The 17,225-nt window shown below is 44.0% G+C and overlaps 1 protein-coding gene across 50 annotated transcripts in view; it reads left to right on the top strand.

The window, feature by feature from the left end:
- The window catches only part of LOC127517431 (uncharacterized), a 44,722-nt gene continuing 27,497 nt past the window's right edge, over nt 1-17,225 (top strand). For 36 of the 50 annotated variants that reach the window (XM_051903027.1, XM_051903033.1, XM_051903031.1 and 33 more), the window contains exons 1-36: nt 2,683-2,821; nt 2,933-3,097; nt 3,208-3,360; nt 3,472-3,636; nt 3,746-3,898; nt 3,997-4,161; nt 4,272-4,424; nt 4,538-4,702; nt 4,813-4,965; nt 5,064-5,228; nt 5,339-5,491; nt 5,601-5,765; nt 5,876-6,028; nt 11,080-11,244; nt 11,357-11,509; nt 11,620-11,784; nt 11,895-12,047; nt 12,162-12,326; nt 12,437-12,589; nt 12,702-12,866; nt 12,977-13,129; nt 13,232-13,396; nt 13,507-13,659; nt 13,758-13,922; nt 14,033-14,185; nt 14,291-14,455; nt 14,568-14,720; nt 14,822-14,986; nt 15,103-15,255; nt 15,369-15,533; nt 15,644-15,796; nt 15,906-16,070; nt 16,181-16,333; nt 16,432-16,596; nt 16,707-16,859; nt 16,965-17,129. In XM_051903027.1, the coding sequence (XP_051758987.1) occupies nt 2,773-2,821; nt 2,933-3,097; nt 3,208-3,360; nt 3,472-3,636; nt 3,746-3,898; nt 3,997-4,161; nt 4,272-4,424; nt 4,538-4,702; nt 4,813-4,965; nt 5,064-5,228; nt 5,339-5,491; nt 5,601-5,765; nt 5,876-6,028; nt 11,080-11,244; nt 11,357-11,509; nt 11,620-11,784; nt 11,895-12,047; nt 12,162-12,326; nt 12,437-12,589; nt 12,702-12,866; nt 12,977-13,129; nt 13,232-13,396; nt 13,507-13,659; nt 13,758-13,922; nt 14,033-14,185; nt 14,291-14,455; nt 14,568-14,720; nt 14,822-14,986; nt 15,103-15,255; nt 15,369-15,533; nt 15,644-15,796; nt 15,906-16,070; nt 16,181-16,333; nt 16,432-16,596; nt 16,707-16,859; nt 16,965-17,129 (5,620 nt within the window). In that variant the 5' untranslated portion in view covers nt 2,683-2,772. Of the gene's footprint in view, nt 151-261; nt 427-536; nt 971-1,334; nt 1,497-2,682; nt 2,822-2,932; nt 3,098-3,207; nt 3,361-3,471; nt 3,637-3,745; nt 3,899-3,996; nt 4,162-4,271; nt 4,425-4,537; nt 4,703-4,812; nt 4,966-5,063; nt 5,229-5,338; nt 5,492-5,600; nt 5,766-5,875; nt 6,029-11,079; nt 11,245-11,356; nt 11,510-11,619; nt 11,785-11,894; nt 12,327-12,436; nt 12,867-12,976; nt 13,130-13,231; nt 13,397-13,506; nt 13,660-13,757; nt 13,923-14,032; nt 14,186-14,290; nt 14,456-14,567; nt 14,721-14,821; nt 14,987-15,102; nt 15,256-15,368; nt 15,534-15,643; nt 15,797-15,905; nt 16,071-16,180; nt 16,334-16,431; nt 16,597-16,706; nt 16,860-16,964; nt 17,130-17,225 lie in introns of those variants that run through there. The other 14 variants (XM_051903049.1, XM_051903077.1, XM_051903078.1 and 11 more) reach the window with 14 other exon arrangements.

Consider the following 17,225-nt stretch of genomic DNA (forward strand, 5'->3'; position numbering starts at 1 on the left):
CACTGAAGTCACTTAAATACACCATTGACATAAAGATCAATGCTTCAAGAGAAGCCGTGGTAGAGCACTTAAGGCCGTTGATTCGTGGACAGAAATTCCCCATGTGCGTCAAGAAAGGAATGAAAATCTCCAGTGTAAACATCACTGCAGGTAAGAGAATTATAAGCAGATTAACACCATTGTGTCCACATTCATAAAAAAAACAAAAAAACAAATTGTTTATTTGTTTGTCCTCCAAAATCTTATTTGTTTAATTTTCAGTGTGTCTCTCAAATTCGAGCCAAACCAAGTGCAAATGTGAGAATCAGTATGCTTGGCGCTCTGAACAATGCTCTAAACATGGCGCTTGTAACCCCAGTCAAAATGGTACATGTGGACACATTGCTTCTCTTCCAACTGATGGGGCGTTCTGCCGGCCACCACCTGGTAAAGAAGTCTCTCTTTATTTCAAATCCAAGTTTAAAACTGGCATAATTATAAAGTCTGATGCAGTTATTGACCACTTAATTATTTTAATTTTTACCTTATTTTTTCAGCTTCGTTGAAGTTGTTCAAATACACCATTGACATAAAGATCAATGCTTCAAGAGAAGCCGTGATAGAGCGCTTGAGGGGGTTGATTCGTAGACAGAAATTCCCCATGTGCGTCAAGAAAGGCATGAAAATCTCTAGTACAAACATCACTACAGGTAAGAGAAGTATGAGCAGATTAACACCGTTGTGTCAACATTCATCAAAAAAAAAAAAAAAAAAAAAAAATTGTTTATTTGTTTGTCCTCCAAAATTTTCTTTGTTTCATTTTCAGTGTGTCTCTCAAATTCGAGCAAAACCAAGTGCAAATGTGAGAACCAATATGCTTGGCGCTCTGAACAATGCTCTAAACATGGCGCTTGTAGCCCCAGTCAAAATGGTACATGTGGATGCATCGCTTCTCTTCCAACTGATGGGGCGTTCTGCCGGCCACCACCTGGTAAAGAAGTCTCTATTTATTTCAAATCCAACTTGACAATTGGCGTGATCATAAAGTCTGATGCAGTTTTTGACCGCTCAATTATTTTTATTTTTGCCTTATTTTTGAAGTTGCGCTGAAGTCGTTCAAATACACCATTGACATAAAGATGAATGCTTCAAGAGAAGTCGTGATAGAGCGCTTGAGGGTGTTGATTTGTGGACAGAAATTCCCCATGTGCATCAAGAAAGGCATGAAAATCTCTAGTGCAAACATCACTGCAGGTAAGAGAAGTATAAGCAGATTAACACCATTGTGTCCACATTCATCAAAAAATTGTTTATTTGTTTGTCCCCCAAAATCTTATTTGTTTAATTTTCAGTGTGTCTCTCAAATTCGAGCAAAACTGAATGCAAGTGTGAGAATCAATATGCTTGGCCCTCTGAACAATTCCCTAAACATGGCATTTGTGGCCACAGTCAAAATGGTACATGTGGATGGATCGCTTCTCTTCCAACTGATGGGGCGTTCTGCCGGCCACCACCTGGTAGAGAAGTCTCTCTTTATTTCAAATCCAAGTTTAAAACTGGCATAATTATAAAGTCTGATGCAGTTATTGACGACTTAATTATTTTAATTTTTGCCTTATTTTTTCAGCTTCGTTGAAGTTGTTCAAATACACCATTGACATAAAGATCAATGCTTCAAGAGAAGCCGTGATAGAGCGCTTAAGGCCGTTGATTCGTGGACAGAAATTCCCCATGTGCGTCAAGAAAGGCATGAAAATCTCCAGTGTAAACATCACTATAGGTAAGAGAAGTATAAGCAGATTAACACCGTTGTGTCCACATTCATAAAAACAAAAAAAAAACAAATTGTTTATTTGTTTGTCCTCCAAAATCTTATTTGTTTAATTTTCAGTGTGTCTCTCAAATTCGAGCCAAACCAAGTGCAAATGTGAGAATCAATATGCTTGGCGCTCTGAACAATGCTCTAAACATGGCGCTTGTAGTCCCAGTCAAAATGGTACATGTGGACACATCGCTTCTCTTCCAACTGATGGGGCGTTCTGCCGGCCACCACCTGGTAAAGAAGTCTCTCTTTATTTCAAATCCAAGTTTAAAACTGGCATAATTATAAAGTCTGATGCAGTTATTGACCACTTAATTATTTTAATTTTTGCCTTATTTTTTCAGCTTCGTTGAAGTTGTTCAAATACACCATTGACATAAAGATCAATGCTTCAAGAGAAGCCGTGATAGAGCGCTTGAGGGGGTTGATTCGTAGACAGAAATTCCCCATGTGCATCAAGAAAGGGATGAAAATCTCCAGTGCAAACATCACTGCAGGTAAGAGAAGTATAAGCAGATTAACACCGTTGTGTCCACATTCATAAAAACAAAACAAAAAACAAAATTGTTTATTTGTTTGTCCTCCAAAATCGTATTTGTTTAATTTTCAGTGTGTCTCTCAAATTCGAGCCAAACCAACTGCAAATGTGAGAACCAATATGCTTGGCGCTCTGAACAATTCAATAAACATGGCATTTGTGGCCACAGTCAAAATGGTACATGTGGACACATCGCTTCTCTTCCAACTGATGGGGCGTTCTGCCGGCCACCACCTGGTAAAGAAATCCAACTTGACAATTAGTGTGATCATAAAGTCTGATGCAGTTTATGACTGGTCAGTTATTTTCCTTTTTCTTAATGTTTGCAGCTCCACTGAAGTCATTTAAATACACCATTGACATAAAGATCAATGCTTCAAGAGAAGCCGTGATAGAGCGCTTGAGAGGGTTGATTCGTAGACAGAAATTCCCCATGTGCATCAAGAAAGGGATGAAAATCTCCAGTGCAAACATCACTACAGGTAAGAGAAGTATAAGCAGATTAACACCGTTGTGTCCACATTCATAAAAAAACAAAAAAAACAAATTGTTTATTTGTTTGTCCTCCAAAATCTTATTTGTTTAATTTTCAGTGTGTCTCTCAAATTCGAGCCAAACCAACTGCAAATGTGAGAATCAATATGCTTGGCGCTCTGAACAATGCTCTAAATATGGCGCTTGTAACCCCAGTCAAAATGGTACATGTGGATGCATCGCTTCTCTTCCAACTGATGGGGCGTTCTGCCGGCCACCACCTGGTAAAGAAGTCTCTCTTTATTTCAAATCCAAGTTTAAAACTGGCATAATTATAAAGTCTGATGCAGTTTTTGACCACTTAATTATTTTATTTTTTGCCTTATGTTTTCAGCTTCGTTGAAGTTGTTCAAATACACCATTGACATAAAAATCAATGCTTCAAGAGAAGCCGTGATAGAGAGCTTGAGAGGGTTGATTCGTAGACAGAAATTCCCCATGTGCGTCAAGAAAGGCATGAAAATCTCCAGTGCAAACATCACTACAGGTAAGAGAAGTATAAGCAGATTAACACCGTTGTGTCCACATTCATAAAAACAAAAAAAAAACAAATTGTTTATTTGTTTGTCCTCCAAAATCTTATTTGTTTAATTTTCAGTGTGTCTCTCAAATTTGAGCCAAACCAAGTGCAAATGTGAGAACCAATATGCTTGGCGCTCTGAACAATGCTCTAAACATGGCGCTTGTAACCCCAGTCAAAATGGTACATGTGGATGCATCGCTTCTCTTCCAACTGATGGGGCGTTCTGCCGGCCACCACCTGGTAAAGAAGTCTCCCTTTATTTTAAATCTAAGTTGACAATTAGTGTGATCATAAAGTCTGATGCAGTTTATGACTGGTCAGTTATTTTCCTTTTTCTTAATGTTTGCAGCTCCACTGAAGTCATTTAAATACACCATTGACATAAAAATCAATGCTTCAAGAGAAGCCGCGATAGAGCGCTTGAGAGGGTTGATTCGAAGACAGAAATTCCCCATGTGCATCAAGAAAGGCATGAAAATCTCCAGTGCAAACATCACTGCAGGTAAGAGAAGTATAAGCAGATTAACACCGTTGTGTCCACATTTATCAAAAAATTGTTTATTTGTTTGTCCTTCAAAATCTTATTTGTTTAATTTTCAGTGTGTCTCTCAAATTCGAGCCAAGCCAAGTGCAAATGTGAGAACCAATATGCTTGGCGCTCTGAACAATGCTCTAAACATGGCGCTTGTAACCCCAGTCAAAAAGGTACGTGTGGATGCATCGCTTCTCTTCCAACTGATGGGGCGTTCTGCCGGCCACCACCTGGTAAAGAAGTCTCTATTTATTTTGAATCCAATTTGACAATTGGTGTGATCATAAAGTCTGATGCAGTTTATGACCGGTCAATTATTTTCCTCTTTTCTTAATGTTTGTAGCTCCACTGAAGTCATTCAAATACACCATTGACATAAAGATCAATGCTTCAAGAGAAGCCGTGATAGAGCACTTAAGGTCGTTGATTCGTGGACAGAAATTCCCCATGTGCATCAAGAAAAGGATGAAAATCTCCAGTGCAAACATCACTACAGGTAAGAGAATTATAAGCAGATTAACACCGTTGAGTCCACATTCATAAAAACAAAACAAACAAAAAAATTGTTTATTTGTTTGTCCTTCAAAATCTTATTTGTTTAATTTTCAGTGTGTCTCTCAAATTCGAGCCAAACCAAGTGTAAATGTGAGAATCAATATGCTTGGCGCTCTGAACAATGCTCTAAACATGGCGCTTGTAGCCCCAGTCAAAATGGTACATGTGGATGCATCGCTTCTCTTCCAACTGATGGGGCGTTCTGCCGGCCACCACCTGGTAAAGAAGTCTCTCTTTATTTCAAATCCAAGTTTAAAACTGGCATGATTATAAAGTCTGATGCAGTTTTTGACCACTTAATTATTTTCATTTTTGCCTTATTATTTCAGCTTCGTTGAAGTTGTTCAAATACACCATTGACATAAAGATCAATGCTTCAAGAGAAGCCGTGATAGAGCGCTTGAGAGGGTTGATTTGTAGACAGAATTTCCCCATGTGCATAAAGAAAGGCATGAAAATCTCTAGTGCAAACATCACTACAGGTAAGAGAAGTATAAATACATTAACACCATTGTGTCAACAGATATCAAAAAATTGTTTATTTGTTTGTCCTCCAAAATCGTATTTGTTTAATTTTCAGTGTGTCTCTCAAATTCGAGCAAAACTGAATGCAAGTGTGAGAATCACTATGCTTGGCACTCTGAACAATTCCCTAAACATGGCATTTGTGGCCACAGTCAAAATGGTACATGTGGACACATCGCTTCTCTTCCAGCTGATGGGGCGTTCTGCCGGCCACCACCTGGTAGAGAAGTCTCTCTTTATTTCAAATCCAAGTTTAAAACTGGCATAATTATAAAGTCTGATGCAGTTTTTGACCACTTAATTATTTTCATTTTTGCCTTATTTTTTCAGCCTTGTTGAAGCTGTTCAAATACACCATTGACATAAAGATCAATGCTTCAAGAGAAGCCGTGATAGAGCGCTTGAGAGGGTTGATTCGTAGACAGAAATTCCCCATGTGCGTCAAGAAAGGCACGAAAATCTCTAGTGCAAACATCATTACAGGTAAGAGAAGTATAAGCAGATTAACACCGTTGTGTCCACATTCATCAAAAAAAAAAAAAATAATTGTTTATTTGTTTGTCTTTCAAAATCTTATTTGTTTCATTTTTAGTGTGTCTCTCAAATTTGAGCCAAACCAACTGCAAATGTGAGAACCAATATGCTTGGCGCTCTGAACAATGCTCTAAACATGGCGCTTGTAGCCCCAGTCAAAATGGTACATGTGAATGCATCGCTTCTCTTCCAACTGATGGGGCGTTCTGCCGGCCACCACCTGGTAAAGAAGTCTCTCTTTATTTTGAATCCAACTTGACAATTGTTGTGATCATAAAGTCTGATGCAGTTTATGACCGGTCAATTATTTTCCTCTTTTCTTAATGTTTGCAGCTCCACTGAAGTTGTTCAAATACACCATTGACATAAAGATCAATGCTTCAAGAGAAGCCGTGATAGAGCGCTTGAGGCCGTTGATTCATGGACAGAAATTCCCCATGTGCATCAAGAAAGGCATGAAAATCTCCAGTGCACACATCACTACAGGTAAGAGAAGTATAAGCAGATTAACACCGTTGTGTCCACATTCATCAAAAAAAAAAAAAAAAAACGTCTCGGTTACATATGTAACCCTCGTTCCCTGAAAGAGGGAATGGAGACGTACGTCAGTAGTTACCAATGAATTGGGATATCGTTAGAGAGCCTTATCAGCTTCGAGTGTATAAAAACAAGCCAATGGAATTGGCGTGCGATATTTGCATAATGCGCACCGCCCCCGTCAGGTGGGTATAAATACGGAAGTGGATGCAGTCGCACTCTGTTTTTCGCTGAGGAGACAACCTTGAGTCTGCACTACAGCGAAGGCACAGGAACTGTGGCGACGGGATGTATGTCTCTGTTCCCTCCTTCAGGGAACGAGGGTTAAATACATAACCGAGACTTTCCCTTTCAGTCGGTCACGTTCGACGTACGTCAGTAGTGACAGACGAATTGGGATCCCAAATAAAGCGCCACAGTTACTGACGCCTTCCAGCGCCCAGCGCAAGTTCTAGCCACCCGGCGCACCGGGGGGCGGAGAAGGGGGCGAGCTTACACTGAGAGAGTCTACTGCCGTTCTGCAAGACCCACTACAGTAAACTTAGACAACACTGGGGAAGCGAACCCGGAGGGGACGCTGCGGAGACCACAACCCCCCCGTAGGGGGGGTTGAATCTAGCGAACATCTAGCGAATCTAGCGAACATGTTGGGTGTCGCCCAGCCCGCAGCTCTACAGATATCTGTCAGCGAGGCGCCGTGCGCCAGCGCCCAGGAAGAGGCAACTCCTCTGGTGGAGTGAGCTCTCAACCCGAGCGGGCAAGGCACGCCTTGGGACTGATAAGCCAAGGCAATGGCGTCCACTATCCAGTGGGCCATCCTCTGCTTGGAGACAGCCTTTCCCTTCTGCTGGCCTCCGTAACAGACAAAGAGCTGATCTGAGGTCCTAAAGCTTCGCATTCTATCCACGTACAGGCGCAGAGCACGGACGGGACAGAGCAAAGCCAGGGCTGGGTCTGCCTCCTCCGAAGGCAGCACTTGCAGGTTCACTACCTGATCTCTGAAGGGAGTGGTAGGAACCTTGGGCACATATCCAGGCCGGGCTCTCAGGATAACGTGAGAGTCACCGGGCCTGAATTCCAGGCAAGATTCGTTGACCGAAAATGCGTGCAGGTCCCCTACCCTCTTCACCGAGGCCAATGCAACCAGGAGGACGGTCTTAAGGGACAGTACTTTTAACTCGACTGACTGCAAAGGCTCGAAGGGATGACCCAGGAGAGATGTAAGTAACAGGGAGAGATCCCAAGAGGGTATAGAGGAAGGGCGAGGCGGATTCAGTCTCCTCGCCCCCCTCAGGAACCTGACGATCAGGTCGTGCTTCCCCAACGACTTACCTTCGACTGCATCGTGATGTGCAGCAATGGCAGCAACATACACCTTGAGGGTGGAGGGAGACAGCCTTCGCTCCAAGCCCTCTTGCAGGAAGGAAAGCACAGACCTGACCGAACATGATCGGGGGTCCTCTCGGTGAAAGGAACACCATTCGACGAATAGGTTCCACTTCAACGCAGGTTCCTCGTAGAAGGAGCTCTAGCGGAAATGATAGTGTCTACAACCGCCTGGGGGAGATCACTTAGAACCTCCGCGTCCCATCCAGGGACCACACATGGAGTTTCCACAGGTCTGGACGCAGGTGCCAGAGGGTGCCCCATCTCTGAGTCAGAAGGTCCTTCCTCAGAGGAATGGGCCAAGGAGGTGCTGTCGCGAGGAGCATCAGATCCGAAAACCTTGTCCTCCCTGACTTTGCACAGGAGCTGTGCGAGAAGGCTCACTGGGGGAAACGCATATTTGCGTAGGCCCCGGGGCCAGCTGTGTGCCAGAGCATCCGTGCTGAGCGTGCCCTCGGTCAGGGAAAAGAACAACTGGCAGTGAGCAGTGTCTGGGGAGGCAAACAGGTCTATCTGTGCGGCCCCAAAGCGCTGCCAAATCAGCTGGACCACCTGGGTATGGAGTCTCCATTCGCCCAGAAGCGGAGGCTGCCGTGAGAGCTCGTCGGCTGCACGGTTGAGCACGCTTGGGACATGAATGGCATGAAGCGACCTCAGATGCTTCTGACTCCATAGCAAGAGATGGCAGGCGAGTTGCGACGTGCGACAGGAGCGTAGACCACCATGATGGTTGATGTACGCAATGGCCGCAGTGCTGTCTGAGCGGACCAGTACGTGCTTGTCTGTCAACAGCTCCTTAAAGCAGCCCAGTGCAAGACGTACTGCTTGCAACTTGAGGCAATTGATATGCCAGTGCAGTTGAGATCCCGTCCACAGACCTGATACTGCATGCCCATTGTACGTGGCTCCCCACCCCGTGGCAGAAGCATCTGTGTAGATCACAGCATGCCTGGACACTTGTTTGAGGGGAACTCCAGCCCGCAGGAACGAAGGGTCCGACCACTGGGTGAGGGTGCGACAGCAGTTTGGTGTCACGGGGACACGGAACGTACCACGCTGCCACACCCATCCCGGGACCCGGCCGTGAAGCCAGTGAGATAAGAGATCCTCTGCCTGGGGGCGAGTTTGCTCTTGTCCCAGTTGACCCGAAGACCCAACCAGTTGAGGTGAGCTAACACCATGTCCCTGTGTTCGCACAACTGCTCTCGCGAGCTCGCCAGAATGAGCCAGTCGTCAAGGTATTTGAGGATGCGCACGCCCTGTTCCTTGAGCGGAACAATGGCCGCGTCCGCAACCTTCGTAAAGACGCGGGGCGACAGGGCTAGCCCGAAGGGTAGGACTTTGTACTGATATGCCCGACCCTCGAACGCAAACCGTAGGAAGGGTCTGTGTCGAGGCAGAATTGAGACATGAAAGTACGCGTCCTTCAGGTCGATCACTGCAAACCAATCCTGGGGACGGATGCATTTGAAAATGCGCTTCTGTGTAAGCATCTTTAATGGCAGCCTGTGAAGGGACCGATTCAGGACACGCAGATCCAGGAGTGGCCATAACCCACCGCTCTGCGAGGTGACAGTGTGTATGGGAGATGGCACATTGGAGGCGGCCTCGACCAATACACTGGGACCTGCTGGCGAAGTGAGAGGGGGCTGAGAGTGATGAGTTGGGGCCTTGCACACCGCCAACCGCACCCTCTTGGGACCTGGAGGTTTGGGAAACAGCTCTTTTTGTGAAAAAGTGGGTACCGCTGGTCTCCGGAGAGCCAGCGGCGGGACGAGACAACACACAAATTCCCCCCGGCCCTCCTCCGGGGGAGGGAGAGAAGCTGGCATCCTTTCCCGAAGAGCTGAATTCCTCCCCTCCAGGTCGCCCGTCTCAGGACCGCTTCCTTGTACGCTTGCCACCTGGTTTGGCTGGGTTCTGAGTGGGCTGGGCGCTGCGTCCGCGACCGGCTCCCTGCTGTCTGGTGGGTGGAGGCTGCTGCTTTGCAGACTTAGCAGGGGCGGAGGACGATGCAGGCGGGCGCCCTCGGCGACGAGAACTGCTGGGCGAAGCTCTCGACCGTGTCGTCGAATAGGCCGACCTGAGATATGGGGAAGTCCAGGAACCGATATTTATCGGTCTCCCGCATATCAGCCAAGGTCAGCCACAGGTGACATTGCTGGACTACGAGAGTAGCCATCACTTGACCAACGGAACGCGCAGTCACCTTAGTCGCCCAGAGGGCGAGGTCAGTGGCGGCGCGCAGCTCCCCCAGAAGCTGTTGGTCAAGACCACCCTGGGGCATGTCCAAAAGCGCTTTTGCCGGGTAAACCTGCAAAAGGGCCATGGCATGCAGGGCAGCGGTGGCCTGTCTGCAGGCTCTGTAAGCTTTTTTTTACAGGCCTGGGATGGGAGACGCGGTTCACTGCGCCAGCCGGTGGCCGTTGGACACAACTGCGTCGCAACGGACCGCTCGACTCGGGGGATCCCAGCATACCCCTTGGCCTCCCCGCCATCCAGGGTGGTGAAGGCGGAGAAGGGACCAGGCCTGTCATGAACGCTATAGGGCGTTCTCCAAGACTTGGTTACCTCCTCATGCACCTACGGGAAGAATGGTACCGGGGCGGGGTGCTGAGGACCAGCACGGGCCGCCCTGAGAAACCAGTCATCCAACCGAGAAGGTTCGGGATGCGGTGGAGGATTCCACACGAGCCCGACCTTCTCGGCGGCCCGGGCAAGCATAGCTGTCAGCTCGGGATCAGGCTCGGGCAGGGAGGCAGCGCAGCCGAGTCTTCATCTCCCGAGGACTCAAGCTCACCTTCCAATGCCGTGATTGACATCTGCTCGTCCGCAGGCGCACCGAAGGAAACGGATGGTCGCTCCGTAGAGGGACCAGCACGCTCCTCCAGCAACACCACAGGCTGCAGTGTTGCAGAGGGGAAAGGGGCCCGTTGAGCGGAGCTCGGCGGAGAAGCCCTGACTGTGATCCTCAGGTCACCCTGCCTACACGCTGCCGTGCCGCTCCCCTGGCCGGAGCCAGAGAAAACGGCAATTCGGGGCATAGGGGAGGGGGCCCCCGCCCCCTGAGAACCAAAGAACGAGAGTCTAGACCTCAACACTGAGATAGTCATGTTCCCACAATGAGAACATGAGCTATCCACAAAAGCTGCCTCAGCATGCTGAATGGCCAGGCATGTGACACAGCGATTGTGACCATCAGCGGGGACCAATGAACGACCGCATCCAGTAACGCACAGACAAAATGACATCTTGAAAGTCGTGGCCTCGCTGTAGTGTGCCGTAACACCAACACTCCGACAGAAAGCTTCTACAAAGGCTTGAGAACACACTCTCAGTCTTGACAGCAGGAACACAAGTTGGCTCCGAAGCGAAAGACAGAGTGTGATTGCATCCGCTTCCGTATTTATACCCACCTGACGGGGGTGGTGTGCATTATGCAAATATCGCACGCCAATTCCTTTGGCTTGTTTTTATACACTCGAAGCTGATAGAGCTCTCTAGCGATATCTCAATTCGTCGGTCACTACTGACATACGTCGAACGTGACTGGCTGAAAGGGAACAAATTGTTTATTTGTTTGTCCTCCAAAATCTTATTTGTTTAATTTTCAGTGTGTCTCTCAAATTCGAGCCAAACCAAGTGCAAATGTGAGAATCAATATGCTTGGCGCTCTGAACAATGCTCTAAATATGGCGCTTGTAGCCCCAGTCAAAATGGTACATGTGGATGCATCGCTTCTCTTCCAACTGATGGGGCGTTCTGCCGGCCACCACCTGGTAAAGAAGTCTCTCTTTATTTTGAAAATCCAACTTGACAATTGGCTGGGTTATAAAGTCTGATACAGATTTTGACCGCTCGATTATTTTCGCTTTTGCCTTATTTTTGCAGCTCCACTGAAGTTGTTCAAATACACCATTGACATAAAGATCAATGCTTCAAGAGAAGCCGTGATAGAGCACTTGAGAGGGTTGATTCGTAGACAGAAATTCCCCATGTGCGTCAAGAAGGGCATGAAAATCTCCAGTGCAAACATCACTACAGGTAAGAGAAGTATAAATACATTAACACCATTGTGTCAACATTCATCAAAAAAAAAAAAAAAAAAAAATTAATTAGTTTGTCCTCTAAAATCTTATTTGTTTAATTTTCAGCGTGTCTCTCAAATTCGAGCCAAACCAAGTGCAAATGTGAGAATCAATATGCTTGGCGCTCTGAACAATGCTCTAAACATGGCGCTTGTAGCCACAGTCAAAATGGTACATGTCGATGCATCGCTTCTGTTCCAACTGATAGGGCGTTCTGCCAGCCACCACCTGGTAAAGAAGTCTCTATTTATTTTGAATCCAAAGTGACGATTGGTGTGATCATAAAGTCTGATGCAGTTTATGACCGGTCAATTATTTTCCTCTTTTCTTAATGTTTGCAGCTCCACTGAAGTTGTTCAAATACACCATTGACATAAAGATCAATGCTTCAAGAGAAGCCGTGATAGAGCGCTTGAGAGGGTTGATTCGTGGACAGAAATTCCCCATGTGCGTCAAGAAAGGCATGAAAATCTCCAGTGCAAACATCACTGCAGGTAAGAGAAGTATAAGCAGATTAACACCATTATGTCAACATTCATAAAAAAAAATAATAAAAAAAAAATTGTTTATTTGTTTGTCCTTCAAAATCTTATTTGTTTAATTTTCAGTGTGTCTCTCAAATTTGAGCCAAACCAAGTGCAAATGTGAGAACCAATATGCTTGGCGCTCTGAACAATGCTCTAAACATGGCGCTTGTAACCCCAGTCAAAATGGTATATGTGGATGCATCGCTTCTCTTCCAACTGATGGGGCGTTCTGCCGGCCAACTCCTGGTAATGAAGTCTCTCTTTATTTCAAATCCAAGTTTAAAACTGGCATAATTATAAAGTCTGATGCAGTTTTTGACCACTTAATTATTTTCATTTTTACCTTATTTTTTCAGCTTCGTTGAAGTTGTTCAAATACACCATTGACATAAAAATCAATGCTTCAAGAGAAGCCGTGATAGAGCGCTTGAGAGGGTTGATTCGTGGACAGAAATTCCCCATGTGCGTCAAGAAAGGCATGAAAATCTCTAGTGCAAACATCACTGCAGGTAAGAGAAGTATAAGCAGATTAACACCATTATGTCAACATTCATAAAAAAAAAAAAAAAAAAAAATTGTTTATTTGTTTGTCCTTCAAAATCTTATTTGTTTAATTTTCAGTGTGTCTCTCAAATTCGAGCCAAACCAAGTGCAAATGTGAGAATCAGTATGCTTGGCGCTCTGAACAATGCTCTAAACATGGCGCTTGTAACCCCAGTCAAAATGGTACATGTGGATGCATCGCTTCTCTTCCAAGTGATGGGGCGTTCTGCAGGCCACCACCTGGTAAAGAAGTCTCTCTTTATTTTTAATCTAAGTTGACAATTGGTGTGATTGTAAAATCTAATGCAGTTTTTGACAGCTTTATAACTTTTATTTTTGCCTAATTTTCGAAGCTCCGCTGAAGTCATTCAAATACACCATTGACATAAAAATCAATGCTTCAAGAGAAGCCGTGATAGAGCGCTTGAGGGCGTTGATTCGTGGACAGAAATTCCCCATGTGCATCAAGAAAGGCATGAAAATCTCCAGTGCAAACTTCACTGCAGGTAAGAGAAGTATAAGCGGAATAATGCTGTTCTGTCCACATTCAACAGAAAAATTCTTTATTCGTATGTCTACCAAATATTAATTATTTATTTAATTTTCAGTGTGTCTCTCAAATTCGAGCCAAACCGAATGCAAGTGTGAGAATCAATATGCTTGGCGCTCTGAACAATGCTCTAAACATGGCGCTTGTAACCCCAGTCAAAATGGTACATGTGGATGCATCGCTTCTCTTCCAACTGATGGGGCGTTCTGCCAGCCACCACCTGGTAAAGAAGTCTCTATTTATTTTGAATCCAAAGTGACGATTGGTGTGATCATAAAGTCTGATGCAGTTTATGACCGGTCAATTATTTTCCTCTTTTCTTAATGTTTGCAGCTCCACTGAAGTTGTTCAAATACACCATTGACATAAAGATCAATACTTCAAGAGAAGCCGTGATAGAGCGCTTGAGAGGGTTGATTCGTGGACAGAAATTCCCCACGTGCATCAAGAAAGGAATGAAAATCTCCAGTGCAAACATCACTGCAGGTAAGAGAAGTATAAGCAGATTAACACCGTTGTGTCAACATTCATCAAAAAATTGTTTATTTGTTTGTCCTCCAAAATCGTATTTGTTTAATTTTCAGTGTGTCTCTCAAATTCGAGTAAAACTGAATGCAAGTGTGAGAATCAATATGCTTGGCCCTCTGAACAATTCCCTAAACATGGCATTTGTGGCCACAGTCAAAATGGTACATGTGGATGCATCGCTTCTCTTCCAACTGATGGGGCGTTCTGCCGGCCACCACCTGGTAGAGAAGTCTCTCTTTATTTCAAATCCAAGTTTAAAACTGGCATAATTATAAAGTCTGATGCAGTTTTTGACCACTTAATTATTTTCATTTTTACCTTATTTTTTCAGCTTCGTTGAAGTTGTTCAAATACACCATTGACATAAAAATCAATGCTTCAAGAGAAGCCGTGATAGAGCGCTTGAGAGGGTTGATTCGTGGACAGAAATTCCCCATGTGCGTCAAGAAAGGCATGAAAATCTCCAGTGCAAACATCACTGCAGGTAAGAGAAGTATAAGCAGATTAACACCATTATGTCAACATTCATAAAAAAAAAAAAAATTGTTTATTTGTTTATCCTTCAAAATCTTATTTGTTTAATTTTCAGTGTGTCTCTCAAATTCGAGCCAAACCAAGTGCAAATGTGAGAACCAATATGCTTGGCGCTCTGAACAATGCTCTAAACATGGCGCTTGTAGCCACAGTCAAAATGGTACATGTGGATGCATCGCTTCTCTTCCAACTGATGGGGCATTCTGCCGGCCAACTCCTGGTAATGAAGTCTCTCTTTATTTAAAAAATCCAACTTGACAATTGGCTGGATCATAAAGTCTGATGCAGTTTATGACCGGTCAATTACTTTCCTCTTTTTTTAATATATGCAGCTCCACTGAAGTCGTTCAAATACACCATTGACATAAAGATCAATGCTTCAAGAGAAGCTGTGATAGAGCGCTTGAGAGGGTTGATTCGTGGACAGAAATTCCCCATGTGTGTCAAGAAAGGCATAAAAATCTCCAGTGCAAACATCAGTACAGGTAAGAGAAGTATAAGCCAAGTAATACTGTGTTGTCCACTTTCATCAAAAAAAAATTGTTTATTTGTTTGTCCTCCAAAATCTTATTTGTTTAATTTTCAGTGTGTCTCTCAAACTCGAGCCAAACCGAATGCAAATGTGAGAATCAATATGCTTGGCGCTCTGAACAATGCTCTAAACATGGCGCTTGTAGCCCCAGTCAAAATGGTACATGTGGATGCATCGCTTCTCTTCCAACTGATGGGGCGTTCTGCCGGCCCCCACCTGGTAAAGAAGTCTCTCTTTATTTTAAATCTAAGTTGACAATTGGTGTGATTGGTATTTTAAAAATGGCTGGATTATAAAGTCTGATACAGTTTTTGACCGCTCAATTATTTTTGCAGCTCAACTAAAGTCATTCAAATACACCATTGACATAAAGATCAATGCTTCAAGAGAAGCCGTGATAGAGCGCTTGAGAGGGTTGATTCGTGGACAGAAATTCCCCATGTGCTTCAAGAAAGGCATGAAAATCTCTAGTGCACACATCACTACAGGTAAGAGAAGTATAAGCAGATTAACACCATTGTGTCCACATTTATCAAAAAAAAAAACAAAAACAAATTTTTAGTTAGTTTGTCCTCTAAAATCTTATTTGTTTAATTTTCAGTGTGTCTCTCAAATTCGAGCCAAACCAAGTGCAAATGTGAGAATCAGTATGCTTGGCGCTCTGAACAATGCTCTAAATATGGCGCTTGTAGCCCCAGTCAAAATGGTACATGTGGATGCATCGCTTCTCTTCCAACTGATGGGGCGTTCTGCCGGCCACCACCTGGTAAAGAAGTCTCTATTTATTTTGAATCCAACTTGACAATTGGCTGGGTTATAAAGTCTGATACAGATTTTGACCGCTCGATTATTTTCGCTTTTGCCTTATTTTTGCAGCTCCACTGAAGTTGTTCAAATACACCATTGACATAAAGATCAATGCTTCAAGAGAAGCCGTGATAGAGCACTTGAGAGGGTTGATTCGTAGACAGAAATTCCCCATGTGCGTCAAGAAGGGCATGAAAATCTCCAGTGCAAACATCACTACAGGTAAGAGAAGTATAAATACATTAACACCGTTGTGTCAACATTCATCAAAAAAAAAAAAAAAAAAAATTAATTAGTTTGTCCTCTAAAATCTTATTTGTTTAATTTTCAGCGTGTCTCTCAAATTCGAGCCAAACCAAGTGCAAATGTGAGAATCAATATGCTTGGCGCTCTGAACAATGCTCTAAACATGGCGCTTGTAGCCCCAGTCAAAATGGTACATGTGGATGCATCGCTTCTGTTCCAACTGATGGGGCGTTCTGCCAGCCACCACCTGGTAAAGAAGTCTCTATTTATTTTGAATCCAAAGTGACGATTGGTGTGATCATAAAGTCTGATGCAGTTTATGACCGGTCAATTATTTTCCTCTTTTCTTAATGTTTGCAGCTCCACTGAAGTTGTTCAAATACACCATTGACATAAAGATCAATGCTTCAAGAGAAGCCGTGATAGAGCGCTTGAGAGGGTTGATTCGTGGACAGAAATTCCCCACGTGCATCAAGAAAGGAATGAAAATCTCCAGTGCAAACATCACTGCAGGTAAGAGAAGTATAAGCAGATTAACCCCGTTGTGTCAACATTCATCAAAAAATTGTTTATTTGTTTGTCCTCCAAAATCGTATTTGTTTAATTTTCAGTGTGTCTCTCAAATTCGAGTAAAACTGAATGCAAGTGTGAGAATCAATATGCTTGGCCCTCTGAACAATTCCCTAAACATGGCATTTGTGGCCCCAGTCAAAATGGTACATGTGGATGCATCGCTTCTCTTCCAACTGATGGGGCGTTCTGCCGGCCACCACCTGGTAGAGAAGTCTCTCTTTATTTCAAATCCAAGTTTAAAACTGGCATAATTATAAAGTCTGATGCAGTTTTTGACCACTTAATTATTTTCATTTTTACCTTATTTTTTCAGCTTCGTTGAAGTTGTTCAAATACACCATTGACATAAAAATCAATGCTTCAAGAGAAGCCGTGATAGAGCGCTTGAGAGGGTTGATTCGTAGACAGAAATTCCCCATGTGCGTCAAGAAAGGCATGAAAATCTCTAGTGCAAACATCACTGCAGGTAAGAGAAGTATAAGCAGATTAACACCATTATGTCAACATTCATAAAAAAAAAAATATATATTTATTTGTTTATCCTTCAAAATCTTATTTGTTTAATTTTCAGTGTGTCTCTCAAATTCGAGCCAAACCAAGTGCAAATGTGAGAACCAATATGCTTGGCGCTCTGAACAATGCTCTAAACATGGCGCTTGTAGCCACAGTCAAAATGGTACATGTGGATGCATCGCTTCTCTTCCAACTGATGGGGCGTTCTGCCGGCCAACTCCTGGTAATGAAGTCTCTCTTTATTTAAAAAATCCAACTTGACAATTGGCTGGATCATAAAGTCTGATGCAGTTTATGACCGGTCAATTACTTTCCTCTT

This window comes from Ctenopharyngodon idella, chromosome 8 (assembly GCF_019924925.1).
Source record: "Ctenopharyngodon idella isolate HZGC_01 chromosome 8, HZGC01, whole genome shotgun sequence".
NCBI classification, from domain to species: domain Eukaryota; kingdom Metazoa; phylum Chordata; class Actinopteri; order Cypriniformes; family Xenocyprididae; genus Ctenopharyngodon; species Ctenopharyngodon idella.